The sequence below is a fragment of the Heterodontus francisci genome, chromosome 27 (assembly GCF_036365525.1).
Source record: "Heterodontus francisci isolate sHetFra1 chromosome 27, sHetFra1.hap1, whole genome shotgun sequence".
In the NCBI taxonomy this organism is placed as follows: Eukaryota; Metazoa; Chordata; class Chondrichthyes; order Heterodontiformes; family Heterodontidae; genus Heterodontus; species Heterodontus francisci.
Genome location: NC_090397.1, coordinates 70537424 through 70559238, shown reverse-complemented (window position 1 = coordinate 70559238; position 21815 = coordinate 70537424). Strand labels below are relative to the sequence as shown.

The 21815-nt window shown below is 41.1% G+C and overlaps 1 protein-coding gene across 2 annotated transcripts in view; it reads right to left on the bottom strand.

Annotated features, from left to right (window-relative positions):
• Positions 1-1985: 1985 nt before the first annotated feature.
• The window catches only part of hspa14 (heat shock protein 14), a 42752-nt gene continuing 22922 nt past the window's right edge, over positions 1986-21815 (bottom strand). For both annotated transcript variants that reach the window (XM_068059582.1, XM_068059583.1), the window contains exons 6-14: positions 17691-17781; positions 17283-17387; positions 12374-12535; positions 12125-12280; positions 10436-10538; positions 8316-8531; positions 7557-7730; positions 4973-5043; positions 1986-2793 (exon numbers count right to left, since the gene is read on the bottom strand). In XM_068059582.1, the coding sequence (XP_067915683.1) occupies positions 2721-2793; positions 4973-5043; positions 7557-7730; positions 8316-8531; positions 10436-10538; positions 12125-12280; positions 12374-12535; positions 17283-17387; positions 17691-17781 (1151 nt within the window). In that variant the 3' untranslated portion in view covers positions 1986-2720. The remainder of the gene's footprint in view (positions 2794-4972; positions 5044-7556; positions 7731-8315; positions 8532-10435; positions 10539-12124; positions 12281-12373; positions 12536-17282; positions 17388-17690; positions 17782-21815) is intronic.

Here is a 21815-nt window from a genome sequence, read left to right as displayed (position 1 = left end):
CCCTCCTACATTAATCCCATATTCCCTACCATTCTCCTACATACACTCGGGGCAATTTACAATGGCCAATTTACCTAACAACCTGCAAGTCTTTAGCTGTGGGAGGAAACTGGAGCACCCGGCGGAAACCCACGTGGTCACAGGGAGAACTTGCAAACTCCACACAGGCAGTACCCAGAACCGAACCGGGGTCCCTGGAGCTGTAAAGCTGCAGTGCTAAACACTGCGCTGCCCATGGACTAACTCTGAAGAAATATGAAAAATGGACTTTGTCTTTTAAAGAATGAACCTTTATTTTAAAAAGTGAACAATGGTCAAAAATGGCCACCGAAGAAAAAAAAAGGATTGTCCTTTTGCAGATTCAAACTGCCTGAGAAAGAAAAAGGACAAATTTTCAAAGTTAAAAGGTGTCAATGAAACCTACCTACACCCATCCTAAAAACATTCCAGAATTGAACATCTTCTTCTGAAACAAAGCAGATGTGAAGTAGCCACGTCCTGGGCTATTGTGCGATCACCATGGGGAAGAGATGAGAACGTCTCCTACTGGGAGGTGAGAGGTGACATAGTTGCGCGAGAGAGAGAGACTCACCCAGGAGAGAAGCCAGCAACATCTAACAGCTTGAACTCCAGCCAAGCCAGCAAGCACATGCCCTGCTGAAAAATCCGACATCTACAGTATCCAGCAGTAAGAGCTGGAAGTAGTCCACTGTCTTCAATTGAACCTTCAATCAAGAGAGAAATCTACACTAATAGGCCTGCATCCATCTAGAAATTGATTGCCAAGAGAATTCAACAGGGTTTTCATAACCTGTCTTCCCCACCCCCCCCCCCCCCCCACTAAAAACCAACTTCCTTTTTCCCTTCTCTGTTTCTTATGTGTGCGCATGCGAGCGAATGGGTGAGCAGATGCAGTTGCGACAATTTTGGGATAAGGCATATTGATCAATAAACAATTGATTTTATGTTTTGTAAAACCTACTAAAACCTACAAGAAAACCTGTCGCTCTGTGTTTATTTGAAAAGTAAAACACCAAATGGCTAAATTCTAATACAAGTACACTTGCTGCCGTCTGGTGAGGAGTTGAACTGTGGGAACCAATCATGTCACACCACGTGGCCATAACATATCGGTAGTCCGCCCAACCTGTTCAGTTGTGTGGATATCCAGTTATCCCATAATAGCAAGGAGTTTGTAAAAGGTGATTAACTATCAATTCAGTTTTGATTGGTGGGGTAAGTAAACTGCTCCTTAACAGAATCCTGTCTTAAGATTGTTCTGATACAGGTGTTCTAAATTTTGAACCACTGTTTAGTTTGTTGAAATATGAGGAAGTGTTTCATAGCAGCAAATTAAGCCCAATATCACTATTGTTGAACGTTTTAAGTTACAAATGGGCTAAAGCTTAAACAGCATACAATAAAATAATTCACACACAACTACTTATTTTGAATTCCATTTGGAGTAAATCGTTTAACTATCAGCTTTGTGGCCCCACTCTCATGAACCTTTCAACCATAACAGGAAAAATATCTGTGCACCATACACGTAGGGTTCCTATTACTGTATATCCAGAGCAGTGCAATTTGTAAATGTGCATGCCGCAGAGTAACTCTTCCAGTTTATAGTTGTGAATCTATATATTTATTGTAAATGCATTCATTTTTCTAACACTCATATTTGTGTATCATGGCTGTATATCCATCTCAGTTATTAGGTTCATAACTGGTTCTTCTGTTTCCCACCCCCTCACTCCTCAAATTGGCCTGGATTTTTAATCTGTTTTTTCATCTCTCCCAAGAGATCGTATGGTTTTGGGGTGGGGTGGAGAGAGTGAGTATATAGTGATACATATCACAATTGCGTGGGAAAGGTTAGATGGACCACAGGGGCTTTTCCTGTCTGTTATTGTTTATAATATCCTATGATATATACAAATGTACTAATGCCAGTTTTACAAATTCATACCAGAAATGCAGGAGGCTTTTTGGATAGTTACACAGTACAGTTTATTATTGTAAACATAATGGAAACAAAAAATACAGAGTCATCTGACAGTATAAAACAAGTTTGAAAAAAGCTCAGATGTCCCATCTCCTATACTCGTCCTTTTCAAATTTCTTGCCATATTTCCAACTAAATGAATAAAGGGAATAGCCAAGTTTGTTTGAACACTTCGCATAACACGAATCTAGGATTTATTCCTGGCCTAACAGATACTGGGTGCCAAAGTAAATCAGACACCCCCTGAATTAAAGAAAAAATGTTTTTCTTTTAAAAATAAAAAAGACTGGGTCGATATTTAGGCCAATATTCAGCCAAGATAAGCTTGTTAACAATAACAAGATGAAACATCAACCTGAAAAATTAATTTTTTCTCTCTCCACAGATGCTGCCAGACCTGTTGAGTATTTCCAGCATTTTCTGTTTATTTCAGATTTCCAGCAACTGCAGTATTTTGCTTTCATTTTATGTTACAACATCAAACCGGTATCAGTACTTTCAAAGTAGCATCAATGCTCGATCCTTAGTCTAGATTTTCTTTTGATAAAACATAAACAGAAAACCGAACACTTAATCAGGCCCGATGGAGCAAATTATACTGTTGGTGGAATTTCCTCATTATTCAAGGCAAGTGAGCACTCGTCTGGAGGAGTGGTTTTAATAAGGCGCATCTTTCAACAATATGGATCTTGAGCTTACAAAAGTTCTTTTCTCATCAATTATCTATGGTGACTGCTTCTGAAATTCCTGTTCCTTGCTCTGTACAAGTGACGTGCAGCGATCCATCCCTTTAAAGAAGAAAAGTTGTTTCATGAGTGTCAAAGTAGAATATCAAGCTGACTGAATATTGAAAGACACTACCAACCCGAACCAGTTACTTTTCATAACCATACAGACATACGAACTAGGAGCAGGAGGCGGCTTTTCGGCCTCTCAAGCCTGCTCTGCCATTCTATAAGATCACGGCTGATCGGTTTGTGGACTGAACTTCACGTTCCTGCCTACCCCAATACCCTTTGACTCCCTTGCTGGTCAAGAATCTGTCTACCTCTGCCTCAAAAATATTCAATGACCCTGCCTCCACCACTCTCCAGGGAAGAGAGTTGCACAAACTCACGACCCTCAAGAGAAAACATTTCTCTTCATCTCTGTCTTAAATGGGAGACCCCCTATTTTTAAACTATGCCCTTTAGTTTTAGGCTCTCCGACAAGGGGAAACATCCTTTCAACATCCACCCTGTCAAATCCCCTCAGGATCTTATATGTTTCAATAAGATCACCTCTCATCCTTCTAAACTCCAATGAAAGCAGAACCAACCTGTCCAACTTTCCTCATAAGAAACCCTCTCATCCCAGGAATCAGTCAAATGAACCTTCTCTGAACTGCTTCCAATGTAATGATATCCTAAATAAGGAGACCAATACTGTACACAATACTCTAGATGTGGTCTCACCAATGCCCTGTACTGTAGCAAAACATCTCTTCTTTTATATTCCATTCCCCTTGCAATAAACTACAACATTGCATTTGCCTTCGTAATCACTTGCTGTAACTGCATACTAACTTTTTGTGTTTCGTGTACTATGACACAGATCTCCCCACATCCCAGAGTTCTGCAATCTCTCTCCATTTAAATATGTTGCTTTTCTATTTTTCGGCGAAAGTGGACAAGATCATCATACTGCATCCGCCAAATCTTTGCCCACTCACTTAACCTACCCATATCCTTTTGCAGACTCATGCCCTCTTCACAACTTACTCACCTACTTATCTTTGTATCATCAGCAAAGTTAGCAACCATACATTCTGTCCCTTCATCCAAGTCATTGATATAGATTGTAAATAGTCAAGGCCCCAGCACCGATTCCTGTGGCACTCCACTAGTTATTGCTTGCCAACCTGAAAACAACCCATTTATGCCTATTCTCTGTTAGCTAACCAATCCTCTATCTATGCTAAATAATCCTCAGTGTGCTAAGAATTATGCTGACAACCAATTTAAGATTGTCAGTAGGACTTGCAGTGTGGCGCATTTGCGCGTACTGGAAGCTACATATATTAATACACCGGGCCCTGTTCTTTGCAGACAGAAAGAATATGTACAAACATTGCGCCGGTTTCAGCTGAACAAAATAAGTGACAGCCATTCGCTGGTTCATTCCTCAGGACAATGCCTTGACCAGAGTCAAGCTGCCTGGTTTAAATTTTAAACAAAGCTTGGCAGTTAACTGTCAGTCACCGTAAACTGGTGCATTCGCCATGGCAAAGCCTCTACCAATCAGAGTTCACTTGCCAACGAATCAGCACTCTCTTCTCATGCAGCATAATTTGTTGTTTTCCCTTACATTGGTTATTCTTGCGATTGTCCTGATGAGTGCAAGACAAAAAACTTCGACAACATGTCTCTATTGTCAGCAATACTCAAGTTCTGTACTACTAAATCACAACATTATTTAAACATTAGTCAAGAACATTTCTCCCAGTTCAACGTGTTCCTAATGGCCAAGTGGCTAAGGGCTGATGCGGCTTTAAGTCATAGTAACCAGAAAATACCCAGGTTTGCTGACTGGTCCGTACTCTCAGCGATTCTCAGCCCAGGCAGCATTTAGGCAGCTACAACTGAACAAGGCACCCTCAACAGGGAAAGGCAAAAAAAAAGCAAAGGTTTTCTTTCCTAAATTGCTAAACAGGGAATCTTTCTGGAATTCATGGACAAAGAAATAACAGAATCAGGATCAGACTTCATGTTTAAAAAACAACCCCGGGGTGTTTGGGGGGGGGGGTGGTGGGGAAAAAGAAAAGATACCAAAAGGCAATTGATGGCTGTGGAGTCCTCCTCTATCATCCATCATTATGTGGCAATAAGGACCACACACCAGTTAAGGATCAAAACACACCTTTAGGACAGAAAGCAGAAAATTAGTTTAAAAAATCCATTCCCCAAAAATATACTTCAAAACACATACCTTTTCATGGTGAGAACGGATAAAATGTCATGGTTGCTGCCTTCCTTCAGTTGTAAATCTTTAAGTACAATCTAGTCAATAAAACAAGATGAAGCAATAGCAATGGAGTGGGTACAAAGGACTGTTCCTAACCATTCACCTTATAAAAGTAAAACAATTACACACATTGCAATTCATGCTCTCTATATTCCAACTTCCAAGGTGTAAAGCTTATTTTATCTCAAGTGCATCCAAAGGTTGACACTTAGCACAAACAGAAACACCACACACAGGACCTGAACACGGCCAAGAGTCATTCAGATTTCCTTACACTATGTTGCACCCTTTGAGTACTGAGCTTGAATATCCCAGGGGTAGTGGGGATTATAGCGATATAAACAAATATTGGGGTGGGAAGAGGAGAAAAACAGAAGCACTAATAGTTCCTCTCCAATAACTTGTGAAACAAGATGCAAATGGAAGAATTAATTGCCAATAAAATATTTGTGGAATATACAATCCGCAGACACCACTCTATAACTTCTGATATTCAAAGTGCTTTTAAAACAGTCTCTCCCTATTTGCTTGTTTTATCCATTTTGGATTTTTTTTTTTTTTAAACATCCACACATCTTTTTAATGCCATTATAAATATATTTTGATCACTTTTTTTTGGATTGGGTTTCGAAGATTGAAGCTTTGTTTTCGTTTTAAGTTTAGTTGGATCAGGGAACAAAGGGGCCTTTGTCCACTAGTAGACTTGTTTTCAAACAAAACTTTTTCAGTTATGGTTTCTTATTTTTTTAAGTCGTCGTATCATGTATCATTACATGGCAATAAGGAACTGCAATTGGGCTGGTATTTTAACCAAATCACTGGACACGCAGATTATAACTTCCTTCGCGGAAACATGTTAGCTTTGCTCCACACCTCCCTTTGCTGGTCCAGTTAAGAGCAAGAATTCACCACTACATCACAAGTTACAGAAAACAATAAACATGAGTAAACTACGTATGGAAACACAATGTTTTGTCACAAATGCCAAATACTGAATCAACTGAATGACAGAAATAAAGTGATCAAAAGCTGAATGTTCTAAAACGGCACCACCATCCTCAAGTGGCATAAAACCATACATTTGTCATGTTTTGAGAGTTTTAGCCACAACAGTGACACCAAAATCCACCCAGCTGTTGTTAACCTTGTACTTGAATCATGGGGAAAGCTTTCCTATGTGCACTGTGTAAAAATCATAAATCCATTTTTCATAAATAAAATCATAATAATTAGACATAATGCAGAGGAAATCTTCCACAAAATGAATCCGCAAATTATTGAATATTTATAACAATTAATAAAAATAAGAGTTTATTTTTTATTAGCCTTGAAGGTAGTCAGATTTGGATAGTTGCTGGCACCTACAGAGACAGGCTATTGGCAGCATTGTGGTGCAAGCTCACAATCTCATGGTAGGTATTCAAGGCAAACAAAAAGGGGCTGGAGGGGAAATTGCAGGAAGAAGAAACTTCCCAAAACCCTCTCACAAAAACACCTCTGTTCTCTTTGATGGCCTATTAGATAAGTACACCATCCTAGTGTGTCACTGAGCTATACAGACCAGCTCATCACAAGAGTCAACATTTGGGACACTCCAACTGGTATGAGTATTACTGGGCTAGAGATGGAGAGGAATGGTCGAGGGGAAGAAAAGCTAGTGTCCCCACTCACTATCCAATGGCTCCTGTGGACAATGCTTAAAGGAACAATAGGATGAGGACAAGGTCAGGCTTGGTTATGATGCCATCCAAAATCACAGTTTGCCAACACCAACTGCCTAGGGTCATACAAGAAGAATGGTCACTTGTAGAGGCATGTCAGCACCTGTGGAAACATACTCTAACACAAGACAGAGCTTTTAGAAGAGAATTTTAATATAAAGTGTTCTGAAGATTTTCTATCCCTCCTCTTGCACTTCTAAGTTCTAACTTCTATACATATGTATGCGAACAGATTTTCAGAAGGCTAGTCTGACAGACGGTTATAAGAACTGGGGCGGCACAGTGGCGGCACAGTGGCGCAGTGGTTAGCACCGCAGCCTCACAGCTCCAGGGACCCAGGTTCAATTCTGGATACTGCCTGTGTGGAGTTTGCAAGTTCTCCCTGTGTCTGCGTGGGTTTTCCCCGGGTGCTCCGGTTTCCTCCCACAGCCAAAAGACTTGCAGGTGATAGGTAAATTGGCCGTTGTAAATTGCCCCTAGTGTAGGTAGGTGATAGGGAATATGGGATTACTGTAGGGTTAGTATAAATGGGTGGTTGTTGGTCGGCACAGACTCGGTGGGCCGAAAGGCCTGTTTCAGTGCTGTATCCCTAAAAAAAAAATTTTTTTTAAAACATAAGAAATAGGAGCTGGAGTAAGCAGTATGGCCTCTTCAGCTTACTCCACCATTCGATACCATCATGGCCTGATCTTCAACCTGCCTGATGGCCAAATCCTTACATTCCAAGAATCAATCAATCTCAGCCTCGAGTATACTCAACAACTGAGCATCCACAGCCCTCTGGGGTAGAGAATTATAGCAGTCAAGACTGAAAAACATAAACTGACCTGCGCCAATTTGATTCTTTCTGGCTCACATCCCTTTTCCCCAGACTCATACAGTTCAAGGCAGACAGAGGAAACATTTCCTGGTGCCTGAAATGCATGATGTTTTCTTGCTGGTAGTGGAGTACCTGATGGAAACACTACCTTGTACGAGTCAGCTCCAGATTCATTACTTTCCTACAGAAACATACAGGGTAAAATAAATAATTAATATGCAAGGGACAGGCTATAATGTGTAAATGGAGATTCAACTGCATAAATGAAGATGCTATAATCGAATCATTTACAAGGCAAAGTATCTTTACATATTGATTTTTTATTAACAGGTAGCGAAAACAATTTTTCAATTTCCCCATCAAAACAATGCAGGAAAGTATTCTTAAAAGCATTGAGCACAATCTTATTCCACTTTGATGAATCAGCATTTTAGTTATTTACAACTTTCAGATTGCTACATAGCATTAAACCCCATACTGGATGAAAATATACACAAATCATATTAATTACTGTAATGAAACAATAACTTGAAGGATAGAACAGCTCATAAATTAAAGGGCAGCAAGTGAGGCAACTGAAAAATAAATGCACTCTTCGATGCACCAACTTTAATAAAAGCTGTTGGTAAAAGATAAATTGCTAGCTATAGGTTGCACAAATACATGGTTTAGAAAATTAGCTGCGGCACTGAAAACATATCAAGATGTTCTAGATGGATAAGGTTTTTCTTTTGTTTTCCTGGAATCAGAAATCAGATTTTAATACCTTAGCAACAATGTCTCGTGCCGAGCACTCCACAATGACAGCATCTTCATCTAGTGTATTGTTCTCCTTTCCCAGCAGTAATGCAGCCTCAATAGCTGCACCAACAGCTATCACTTCATCTGAGGGGATCGAGTTAAACAAATCAACATCCGGGAACAGATCTCGAATCATTTGCTGCAATTTTGGAATACGAGCAGAGCCCCCACAAAGAACAACCTATAAAGAATGAAAATATGTTAAACAGAAAGAATTAGAACAGAATAACTCATTCTAATAAATAAAGTTTCTGGTTCTCAAGAGTTCCACAGAAACATCTGATTTATTAGAGAACAGGATTATAGGAGACTAGACTATCATTTAATTCAAATCCAAACTGAATTTCAGAAACAAATAGGCAGACTGGCTGATTCTGTCTCGCCTTTTCCGAACAAAATCAGATATCAAAAACATGGGTAAACTTGCCCACAGTCAAATATCTGCTTTTCAGGTCAAAATGAAACAGAATATTTATGATCAGAAAATCAGCTTTAATCTAGTTTAATCAGCAAAACAAAATTTTGAAGAAATAAATGCAATACTTAAAAATAAATTCATCCACAAAATCATAATGCTAAGTGGAGATGGTGCATATAATTAGCTACACCCTGTACATTTCCCACTCCCTCCAGAAACTTTCCTCAGCTACCTGAGCATGAATGATTAAATGCGGGACATACTGTAATGCTGCCTGTTGATGCAAGAAAAAGGTAAAGCCTATACATCAGAACTGCAGCATGCAAAACAATGACAATCCTAGGTTTTAAATCAGGTTTAACCTTAATTTTTTTTTTTGGAGTAGGGAGGGGTCATTATCAGCCCTAAAATCAGAAGGTTTATAAATAAAGCTGAATCTTATTTTAAACTCAGGCATAATAACTGGCAAGTGGTAGTTCACCTTTTTGATATCCATTGAGCTGAAGAACCTCGATAGTGCTAAAATTGACATAAGTAAGAGGATTTCCTAAAGTACTTACTCCTGTATTTGATCTGCCAATCATATACCTTATCTGTTCAGAGGGTAGAGGTTAAATACTATTTTTACAATTAACATATACATTCCTTTGTCAACAAATCTTTTAAAAATATACACACACAAAGGAATCTTGGTTTCAACAAATTGACACAATAGGCCAAGTCCTTTTACTTCTGGGATCTGGATATATTTGCATCCCAGACTGAGAATGAAAGCTTCCTTTGTCTGCTGGCTGAGACAGTCTGCTCTCCATCCTCCCAATTTTTGATTTTAGAGGTAAGGGAAAGAGAGGAGGGAACCTCACAAGTTGAGCTACCAAAACTCAGTTTGTGTAGAATTGTTATGCCATTTTTATACCGTCTATTACACAGTCAGAGAGTAGGATGCAAACTGAGACCCAAGCGACATTTTGCTCCATCTCCTATTGAAAATATGTTGCCAGTCTTTATTGGTGAAATTGGAACGAACAGAGAGGGAGCCAGACTGGAGTGGCTTGGCTGTGACGCTTGCTGCAACCAAATAACCTGACAATCTGAAAAAAAACTACATCCAACGGCAATCTCACACAGAGGCCACAAGAATAGCTGACAAAGTAAATGAAAAATATGGTGCTGGGACAGCGGGTGTGCCCTTCTGACCTGTGTTGGAGCAAAGTAAATAAGAGTTACTCTGAATTAATCATATGCTATGTTAAGAGTGTTTTATGTAGTTAAAGTGTGCTTAGAATGGAAATGTGCACCATTGGACAATTATCTGAAGGGAAAAAAATTTGCAAGGCTACGGGGAAAAGGTCGAGAGGTGGGACTAGGTGAGCTGCTCTTGCAGAGAGCCAGCACAGACATGACGAACCGACTGGCCTTTTCCTGTGCTGTAACCATTTCACAGCATTACCATCCACTAACTTGACAGAGTAAAATTAGGAGAAAAACTGGAAATTGAAAAAATTATGATTATGTCCATTTAAAGGGATTTTTGCTATTTCCAGATGTCTATTTCTTGCCTTCACCATGTTGACATGTAACACACCAAATAAGATCAAGTTGTTACTTTTGTCTAACATGGTTTCCTGGCTGAGGTCAACATTTATCTTTTGCATGTCTGTACAAACCTTAGATATTTCACTTCCAGACAGGCCTGCTTCTTCCACAAGTTTCTGAATAGGTTGGACACTTTGACTGAACAGCGCAGAACATACAGATTCAAATCTTGCCCTAAAAATAAGATGCACGCTTAAATAAAAAGACAGTCTATTGTCCGCAAAAGATTTCAATTTCTAAAGTGCACTGCAGTCCTATGGAGTTGCAAATGGTTAGAAAGCTTCTGGATCTGTTGCTCATGAAGGCAATAGTCAGTATAACAGACAAATTCAGTCCAGGTTAACTGGGTTTCTATTTTAATATCATATTTATTAATGTTAACCATTAAAACAGTTCCAAAATGGCTTAACAATACAAGATGAGGAAATATTGAAACTGTTTCAATAAAAAAAGTCTAGAGCTAACAGAACATTCACAATAAAATTAAGAGCAGAAAATGCCATCTTCTTCTATTGGTCCACTGGAACAGAGAAAACGGAATGGAAATTTAATTCAGGTGTATAAAATTATTAGGGGCCTAGATAGAGTGGATAGGAAGGACCTATTTCTTAGTAGAGGTCAATAACCAGGGGCATAGATGTAAAGTAATTGACAGGAGGATTGGAGTCGAGGAGAAAATTTTTCACCAAGGGTGGTGGGGATCTGGAACTCACTGTCTGAAAGGGTGGTATAGGCAGAAACTCTCATTGCATTTAAAAAAGTCTTGGAAATGCACCTCAAGTACTATAATCTATAGGGCTATGGACCAAGAGCTGGAAAGTGGTAATAGGCTGGGCAGTTCTTTTCAACTGGCACAGAAATGATGGGCCGAATGGCCTTTTCCTGTGCCATAAATTTTCTACATTTCTATAGTCATTGAAAAAAAGACAGTAGTTTTAAAGAGATCAGATGACAGATCATTAATGGAATGTAGCCTATCGCATTTTAACCTAGCTGATTCCTAAAATAAATGGACATTTAAAAAAGGTAATTACTTTGAATCTGAACATCCATCCTTTTTGCTTTCTGTTGTCTCCTGGCATGAAGCTTCCTGCTTCATCCTACTAAATGGATGATCTGAAGCAGCCAGCTCAATACCACTCCACAATCACCTCCTCCAAATGGTGCAATCCCTCTCGGAAATATGTAACTAGTTAAATGCAGGCACCGAGGTAAATGGAGTTTGAATATAGAATCATAGAGTGATATAGTGCAGAAGGAGGCCATTCAGCCCATCATGCTTGTGCCTGATGATACTGGGCTAGAAGCCAGCCTTTGACAGAGGTCTCATAGATACCTATAAAATTCTAACAGGACTTGACAGGGTAGATGCAGGAAGGATGTTCCCGATGGTGGGGGGGTCCAGAACCAGGGGTCATAGTCTAAGGACACGGGGTAAACCTTTCAGGACTAAAATGAGGAGAAATTTCTTCACCCAGAGAGTGGTGAACCTGTGGAATTTGCTACCACAGAAAGCAGTTGAGGCAAAACATTGTAAGTTTTCAAGAAGGAGTTAGATATAGCTCTTGGGGCGAAAGGGATCAAAGGATATGGGGGGAAAGTGGGAAAAGGTTACTGAGTTGGATGGCGGAGCAGACTCGAAGGGCCAAATGGCCTACTCCTGCTCCTATTTTCTATGTTTCTAATGCGACCATCATAGCTCTCCTACTAATATTCAACAGCAACATGTCTCTTGGCCTAACAACTAAGTATTTACATACCTGGACACACTGCAGTCGAAGTCTAAGCCTTCATGAAGTGAATCTACAAAACAGTTTGAACTTCCCAAAGTTGACAAAGTATGCTTAGCAACTTCAGCGCTATTAACAAGCTTCATCATGGCTCTCACATTGCTCTTTACATCATGCCTAAACGATCTATTAAAAAAAAGTTGACATTTATAATCTGGCATAAATGGTGTATCGAAAGTGATCCAACGTGTTCTGTATTCCTGCTGTGCAAACTCTTACCTCTGAAATTCTGAAGCTAAATACTGTGCCAAGGCCTCTGTGAAACACTCTCCTCCTATGCTGTCATCAGTATGAGTGGCAAGGACTCTGTACATGCCACTATTTACCTCTACTATTGTAACAGAGAGTGACGATCCACCAAGTTTGTAAACCAGTGCATTACTATAAATGGAGAAAAGACAAAATTACATGTAAACAAAAGCTGTCAGATTTCACTGTTAGCTCATTCAAAATGAGTTTACACAACTGAAAACCACAATTAGTAGGAGTAATTAGCAATATTCAATTTATAAGTACATACAGTAGTGCTATATTAACTAGGAAAATGAATGGGATACTAACAAATAAGGTTGAACAGAACAAGTGCATTAGGTCCCACCAGCAGATTTGATTTGTGAATGAATCATCTGGCAAGACTGTTCATCTTTAAAGATACTTCTTGTGCTTAAAGTCCCAGCTCAAGTCACAAGACTAGAAATAAATTTACTAATGCAAACATTAATATAACCAAAACCAAAATTAAGATTCTTTGCCATTCTAGTGAACTAAATAGTACTGAAGACTTGTGCTCCAGCACTAGCTGCACCCCGAGCCAAGCTGTTCCAGTACAGCTACAACACTGGCATCTACCAACAATATGGAAAATGGCCCAAGTATGTCCTGTCCACAAAGAGCACGACAAAATCAACCTGGCCAATTACCGCCCTATCAGCCTACTCTTAATCATCAGTAGTGATGGAAGGGGTCATTGACAGTGTGATCAAGCGGCACTTGGTCAGTAGTAACCTGCTCAGTGATGCTCAGTTTGGGTTCCGCGAGGACCACTCAGCTCCTGACCTCATTACAGCCTTGGTCCAAACATGGACAAAAGAGCTGAACTCCAGAGGTGAGGTGAGAGTGACCGCCCATGACATCAAGGCAGCATTTGACAGAGTATGGCATTAACAGGCCCTTGCAAAAATGGAGTCAATGGGAATCAGAGGGAAAACACTCTGCTGGTTGGAGTCAAAACTAGCGCAAAGGAAGATTGCTGTGGTTGTTGGAGGTCAATCACCTCAGCCCCAGGATATCACTACAACAGTTCCTCAGGGTAGTGTCCTAGGCTCAACCATCTTCAGTTGTTTCATCAATGACTTTCCCTCCATCATAAGGTCAGAAGTGGGGATGTTCGCTGATGATTACACAATGTTCAGCACCATTCGCAACTCCTCAGATACTGAAGCAGTCTGTGTCCAGATGCAGCAAGACCTGGACAACATCCAGGCTTGGGCTGATAAGTGGCAAGTAACATTCGTGCCACACAAGTGCCAGGCAAGGGCCATCTCAAACAAGATAGAATTTAACTATCTTCCCTTAATGTTCAATGGCACGACCATTGCTGAATCAGTGATTTAAATCAGGTGACGTCATTACAGGTTAAGAGTACACTTAAATAGTTTTTTTTTTAATTACTGAGATCCCAATTAATTAATTATTAAATAGAATAGAGATGGCTGGGCAGACGATGTGTTGCAGCTGTAGTATGTGGGAGCTGGTGGACGCCGGTGTGATCCAAGGTGACCACACCTGCAGCAAGTGTTGGCTGCTCAGGGAACTTCGGCTCAGAGTTGATGAGCTGGAGTCCGAGCTGTGGACACTGCAACACATCAGGGAGGGGGAGACTTACCTGGATGCTGTTTCAGGAGACAGTCACACCCCTTAGATTAACTACCTTGAATTCGGCCAGTGGTCAGGGACAGTAGGGTGTGACTGCGAGTGAGGCAGGTATGGGGATCCAGAATTTAGCTTTGGAACAGCCTCAGCCAGTGCCCTTACCCAATAGGTACGAGGTTCTTGCTCCCTGTGTGGACGAGGGCACAGGCTGCAGGGAGGATGAGCGAACTAACCAAAGCACCGTGGTTCAGAGCGCCATTCAAGTGGGGGGAGAAAAGAGAAATGTAGTTTTAGTAGGGGACAGCATAGTTAGGGGAGTAGATACTGTTCTCTGCAGCAAAGATAGAGTCCCCAAGGTGTTGCCTACCTGTTGCCCAGGTTAAGGACATCTCTTCTGGGCTGGAGAGGAACTTGGAGTGGGAGGGAAAAGATCCAGTTGTCGTGGTCCACGTAGGTACCAACGACATAGGTAGGACTAGGAAAGAGGTTCTGCTGAGGAACAATGGGCAGCTCAGGGCCAAATTAAAAAGCAGAACCACAAAGGTAATAATCTCCGGATTACTACGTGAGCCATGTGCAAATTGGCATAGGCATCAAACAGAGTCAACATGGTTTTATGAAAGGGAAATCATGTTTGACAAATTTGTTAGAGTTCTTGGAGGATATAACAAGCAGGGTGGATAAAGGGGAACCAGTAGATGTAGTGCATTTGGATTTTCAGAAGGTGTTTGATAATGTGCCACATAAAAGGTTATTGCACAAAATAACAGCTCAGGGTAATATAAAAGCAAAATACTGCAGATGCTGGAAATCTGAAATAAAAACAAGAAATGCTGGAACCACTCAGCAGGTCTGGCAGCATCTGTGAAAAGAGAAGCAGAGTTAACAAAGAACAAAGAACAGTACAGCACAGGAACAGGCCACTCGGCCCTCCAAGCCTGCGCCGATCTTGATGCCTGCCTAAACTAACACCTTCTGCACTTCCGGGGCCCATATCCTTCTATTCCCTTCCTATTTTATTTCAAGTTTCCAGCATCCACAGTATTTTGCTTTTGGACACCAGATCATATCCTATTTGCTTCCAACATATTGACTTCATTATCAATTTATGTTTAACACAAGGCATGCCAAATCAATCTACTGTCAATTCAAGCACAGGCAACATATTATAGAGGCCTAAATATTTTACTTCACATTTCTAAAACTTTTTTCCCATTTTTTTTTAGATCTTCCCAAAGAAATACACATTCCCTGGCTAACAAGTTTGTTGAGCAACTTGCTCTCTTCCAACACAGCTTTTGAGGTAGCTCTACAGATATGTCCAGGTGACATTTCGGGTCAGTGGCCCTTCTTCGGAACTGGTTCCGAAGAGCTCAGGGTATTGGGGGTAATGTGTTGGCATGGATTGAGAATTGGCTAACACACAGAAGGCAAAGAGTCGGGATCAATGGGTCTTTTTCAGGTTGGAAAACCGTAACTAGTGGGGTGCCACAAGGATCGGTCCTAGGGCCTCAACTATTTACTATCTATATTAATGACTTAGAGGAAGGGACAGAGTGTAGTGTATCCAAATTTGCTGACAATACAAAAATAGGTGGGAAGGCATGTTGTGATGAGGACACAAATAATCTGCAAAGGGATATAGATAGGTTAAGTGAGTGGGCAAAAACTTGGCAGATGGTGTTCAATGTGGGCAAATGTGAGGTAATCCACTTTGGTAGGAAGAATAAAAAGGCAGATTATTATTTAGATGGAGTAAGACTACAAAATACTGCAGTATAGAGGGATCTGGGTGGTCTTGTGCATGAAACACAAAAGGTTAGCATGCAGGTACAGCAAGGAATTAGGAAGGCAAATGGAATTTTGGCCTTTATTGCTAGGGAGTTAGAGTTTAGAAATAGGGAAGTCTTATTACAGGGTGTTGGTGTGACCACACCTGGAGTACTGCATACAGTTGTATTCCCCGTATTTAAAGGAGGAAATACTAGCATTGGATACAGTTCAGAAAAGGTTCACTAGGCTGATTCCTGGGATGAAGGGGTTGTCTTATTAAGAAACTGTAAACAGGTTCGACCTTTATTCATTGGAGTTTAGAAGAATGAGAGGTGATCTTACAGAAACATATAAGATTTTAAGGGGGCTGGACAGGGTAGATGTTGAGAAGATGTTTCCACTACTGGGGGAATCTCGAACTAGGGGACCTGGTTACAGAATAAGGGGGCACACATTTAAAACGGAGATGCGAAGGAATTTCTTCTCTCAGAGGGTAGTGAGTGTCTGGAATTCTCTGCCTCAGAGAGTTGTGGAGGCTAGATCACTAAATGTATTTGAGGAGGAGGTAGATAGATTTTTGAAATCTCAAAGAGTCGAGGTTAGGCGGAGCAGGCCCGAAAGAGGAGTTGAGGCCTGGGACAGATCAGCCATGATCTTACTGAATGGCGGGGCAGGGTTGAGGGACTGAATGGCCTACTCCTGCTCTTATGTTCTTATGTTATGAATCCCCACTATCAACATCCTGGAGGTTACCATTGACCAGAAACTGAACAGGACCCGCCATATAAATACCGCAGCTACATGAGGTCAGAAGCTGGGAATTCTGCGGCGAGTAACTCACCCCTTGGCTGCCTGTCCACCATCTCCAAGGCACAAGTCAGGAGTGTGATGGAATACTCGCCACTTGCCTGGATGGGTGCAGCTCCAACAACACTCAAGAAGCTCGACATCATCCAGGACAAAGCAGTCCGTTTGATTGGCACCCCATCCACCACCTTCAACATTCACTCCCTTCACCACCGACGCACAGTGTGTACCATCTACAAGATCCACTGCAGCAACTCACCAAGGCTCCTCCGACAGCATCTTCCAAACCTGCAATCTCCACCACCTAGAAGGACATGGGCAGCAGATGCATGGGAACACCACCACCCACAAATTCCTTTCCAAGCCACACACCATCCTGACCTGGAACTATATTGCTGTTCCTTCACTGTCGTTGGGCCAAAATCCTGTGGGCGTTCCTACACCCCAAGGACTGCAGCGGTTCAAGAAGGCAGCACAACACCACCTTCTCAAGGGAAATTAGGCATGGGAAATAAGTGCTGGCCTAGCCAGCGACGCCCATATCCCATGAACAAATAAAAAAACTAAAATGCTTTGAATATTGACCTCAAAGGTATAGCGTAGACAAGCAAATTTCAAATGTTTTATGCCATCATACTCACTCTGTTGCAACCACTAAAATAGCAAAATAAACTACCTTTTCCCAGTTGGTGACTCTTGTCCAACTCCAAATGCAAGAAGGGCTGCCGCAGGTTCATGGATCAATCGCAACACATTGAAACCAACTGCTTGGGCTGCCTGCCTACATAACAGAGCACATAGTAAGTATTTTGACAAAAATATTTAAAGAAAGAAAATGTATGATCATAGAAAGAGAGCAGGTACTGAAAATCTTTTTCCTGCCCTAAATGTTAGCATCTATTAATTGGAGTACACAGGGAGAAAACAACACTCATTTAACACATTAGACTGTCACCAAAAAAATTAGAAATGAATGAAATATAAAAGTGGGAACCAATGAAAAACTGCCACATGTTTAAACGCAGACCAATGACAGTTTGAACATTTATGACTGGGTAGTTTAAGCAAGGTCTGCCTAGCCTACCTTAAAACATTTTTCTGGTTCTTCCCAAAGTCCAGTGGGACAGTTATAACAACATCATTTACATCGGAGCCAAGTGCTGATTGCGCAGTTTCTGTCAAAACAAAAATAAATCCAATAAGCAACATGAAATAAAAACTTAAAATTGCTGAAAACTAAGTTATGTAATCTCCAAACATATCCAATATTAATGATGCATCCCATAATCATAATTATGCTGGCTTCCCCAGGTCCCATCCTCTGTTCAAATACTTTTACTCCAGCCTCGAATACGAATAGTTGTGTCAGCTGTGGCTCAGTAGGTCGCACTCTCACCTCCAAGTCAGAACATTGCGGGTTCAAATCCCACTCCAGGACTTGAGCACAAAAATCAAGGCTAACATTCCAGTGGAGTACTGAGGGGACATTGTCTTTCCGTTGCGCCATTAAACCCAGGCCCTGTCTGACCTCACAGGTGGATGTAAAAGATCCCATGACACTATTTCGAAGAGCAGAGCAGTTCTCCCTAGAGTCCTGGCCAATATTTATCACTCAGTCAGCATCACAAAAACAAATTATCTGGTCATTATCACATTGCTGTTTGTGGGAGCTTGCTGTGTGCCACAATTCCTACAACGACGATTACACTTCAAAAGTACTTCAGTGATGGTAAAGTGCTTTGTGATGTCCTGTGGTTGTGAAAGGCGCTATATAACAGCAAGTCTTTTTTTTTCTTTTAACATAAGCATAAATTTCAAGTTTTACACAATGGGACACGGTACAGACTTTTGGATGTGGAGATCCACATACCTCAACTTGCTTGGTTTGCTGTCCAGTAATTTTGATAATGTCATATGGACAACTTTGAGTTTTTTTTCATCATGCCAGAACCAATGAAGTAATTTAGCACACCAGCATGGAAATTACAACAACTACTTTTGGAATGTCCACTATGGTGTCATCATCAACACTGGCACTGTTCCACTTTGAAGAGAGTGTGAAAAGAAACCTAACAGTGACATCACAGGACAGCGTATGCTGACTGGTTGGTGAGTATCTGCTGTTAGAGTGTGCTTGTAAATAGCTGGAAAATCTAAAAAAAAGTAGTTCTTTTTTAAATAGCTACCTTATAAATGGTAAGGTTAGTATTCCTAAGACTTTAGCTGGTTTAAATTTATTACTAATTAGAAAGTGCTGCTTGGACAGAGTGAGGCTGTGAGTTGGTGTGAGAGGGAGCTCAGTGACAACAGGAAGGAGATGCTCCTTTGTCTCTTTACCTTTCTGCCTTATCAGCCTCCACTATTTGGTTCTTACTTCAGTACAGGGGAAGCAGCTGACTGGTAAGTTATTCTACTTATTACACTAACAATAATTAGCTTGTAAAGCTAAGAAATGGCAGGGCAGCTCGGCTGAGTGGAATGTGCCTCCTGTGGTAAGTGGGAAGTCGTGGACACACCGTGTGTCCTTGACAAAAACATCTGCAGGAAGTGTCACCAGCTGCAGAAGCTTGAGCTCCGGGTTTCGGAACTGGGGTCCCATCCATGAGGCAGATCTACGTAGATAGCACATTTAGGCTGGTGGTCACACCACAGGTTAAGAACGTGCAGGCAAAGAGGGAATGTGTGACCGCCAGGCAGTCTAAGAGAACAGGCAGGTAATGCAAGAGTCCCCTGAGTCAATCTCGCTTGCTAACCGGTTTTCCATTTTGGATACTGGTGAGGGCGAGGGTTCCTCAGAGGAATGCAGCAAGGGCCAAGTCTGTGGCACTATGGGTGGCTCAACTGCACAGGAGGGGAGCGAGAAGAATGGAAGAGCAATAGTGATATGGAACTTGATAGTCAGGGGATCAGACAGGCATTTCTGCAGCCTCAGATGTGACACCAGGATGGTGTGTTGCCTCCCCGGTGCCAGGGTCAAGGATGTCACAGCACGGCTGCAGGACATTCTTCTGGGGGAGGGTGGCCTGAGGTTGTGGTCCATATTGGTACCAACGACATAGGTAAGAAGAGGGATGAGGTCCTGAAAGCAGAGTTTAAGGGGTTAGGAAAGAAATTAAAAAGCAGGACCTCAAAAGCAGTAATCTCAGGATTACTGCCAGTGCCATGTGCTAGTGAGCATAGGAATAGGAGGATTAAGCGATCTAACACATGGCAGGAGAATTGGTGCAGGAGGGAGGGCATCAGATTTCTGAGGCTTTGGGATCTGTTCTGGGGTAGGTGGGACCTGTACAAAATTGCACCTTAGCAGGACCGGGACAAACATCCTCGCACATAGATTTGCTGGTGCTGTTGGGGAGGGTTTAAACTAAATTGCCAGGGGGTTGGGAAACTTAAGAGGGAGCTCAGGTTGGAGGGAAGCAAAACTGGTAACAGAAAGTAGAGAAGCAGTAAGCGAAATTGGAACGCAGATGAGACGAAGGCAATCAAATAGGATCAGAATGGCGAATAATGTTAAGACAAAGTTAAGGGCACTCTATCTGAATGCAAGCAGCATTTGCAACAAGGTAGATGATTTGAAGGCACAAATAGAAATAAATGAGCTTAATTTAATTGCCATTACGGAGATATGGTTACAGGGTGACCAGGACTGGGAACTGAATATTCAGGGATATTCGTCATTTAGGAGGGATAGACGGAAGGGTAAAGGAGGTGGGGTAGCACTGTTAATAAGGGACGAGATCAGTACATTAGTGAGAGGGGATCTCAGATTGAAGGAGCAAGATGTAGAATCAGTTTGGGTGGAGCTAAGGAACAGCAAGGGGCAGCAAACATTGGTGGAAGTTGTTTACAGGACACTAATGTGGTAATGTTGGTCATGGTATAAATCAGGAAATTAGAGCTGCATGTAGCATGGGCAATAATAATGGGCAACTTCAAATTACATATAGATTATATTATGGGTAATTATGGGTAAACATAATTAGCACTAATGCTGTGGAAGATGAATTCCTGGAGTGTGTACGAGATGGGTTTCTGAAGCAGTATATTGAAGAATCAACTAGGATTGGGCTATTTTAGATTTAGTATTATGTAATGAGAAAGTGACCACAATATGATAGTATTCAACACTAAGTTTGAAAGTGGTAAAGTTCATTCTGAAACTAGGGTCTTAAATCTGAACAAAGAAAACTATGGAGGTATGAGGGGCAAGTTGGCTATGGTGGATTGGAAAAATACATTAAAAGATTCAACAGTAGACAAGCAGTGGCTAGTATTTAAAGAAGTATTAAGACAGTTTACAACAAAAATATATTCCTCTCAGACACAAAAACGCAACAGGAAAGGTGAATCAACCCGCAGCTAACAAAAGAAGTTAAAGATTGCATTAGATCAAAGGAAGTGGCTTACATGGTCGCCAGAAAAAGTGGTAAGCCCGAGAATTGGGAGCAATTTAGAATCCAACAAAGGATCAGCTAGAAACTAATAAAGAAAGGAAAAAAAGACTATGAATGTAAGCTAGCTAGAAACATAAAGGCAGACTGTAAACGCTTAAGGTTTATGAAAAGGGAAACAATTTACAAGGACGCATGTGGGACCATTACAGGCAGAGACAAGAGAGAATGAGGAATTGTGGTGGAGAATGAGGAAATGGCGGAGAGACTAAACAATTACTTTGTGTCTGTCTTCACGGAGGCAAACACAGAAGACACCCAGAAATACTAAGGAACCAAGGGACTTGTAAAAATGAGGAACTGAAAGTAATTAGCATCAATAAAGAGGTAGCACTAGAAAAATTAATTGGATTGAAGGTTGATAAATCCCCTGGACCAGATGAGCTAAATCCCAGTGTATTGAAGGAGGTGACTACAGAGATAGTGGATGCATTGGTGGTTATCTTTCAAAATTCTATAGATTCTGGAAGGGTTCCTGCAGACTGGAAAGTAGCAAATGTAACCCCATTTTTTAAGAAGGAAGCGAGAGAGAAAGCTGAGAACTATGGACCTGTTAGTTTGGCGTCAGTAGCAGGGAAAATGTTAGAATCTATTATAAAGGATTAGATAACTGGACACTTGGAAAATAATATGATTAGGCAGAGTCAACATGGATTTGTGAAAGGGAAATCATATTTTGACAAACTTGTTGAAGTTTTTTGAGGATGCTACTTGCAGCATAGATAAAAGAGAACCAGTGGATATGGTGTATTTGGATT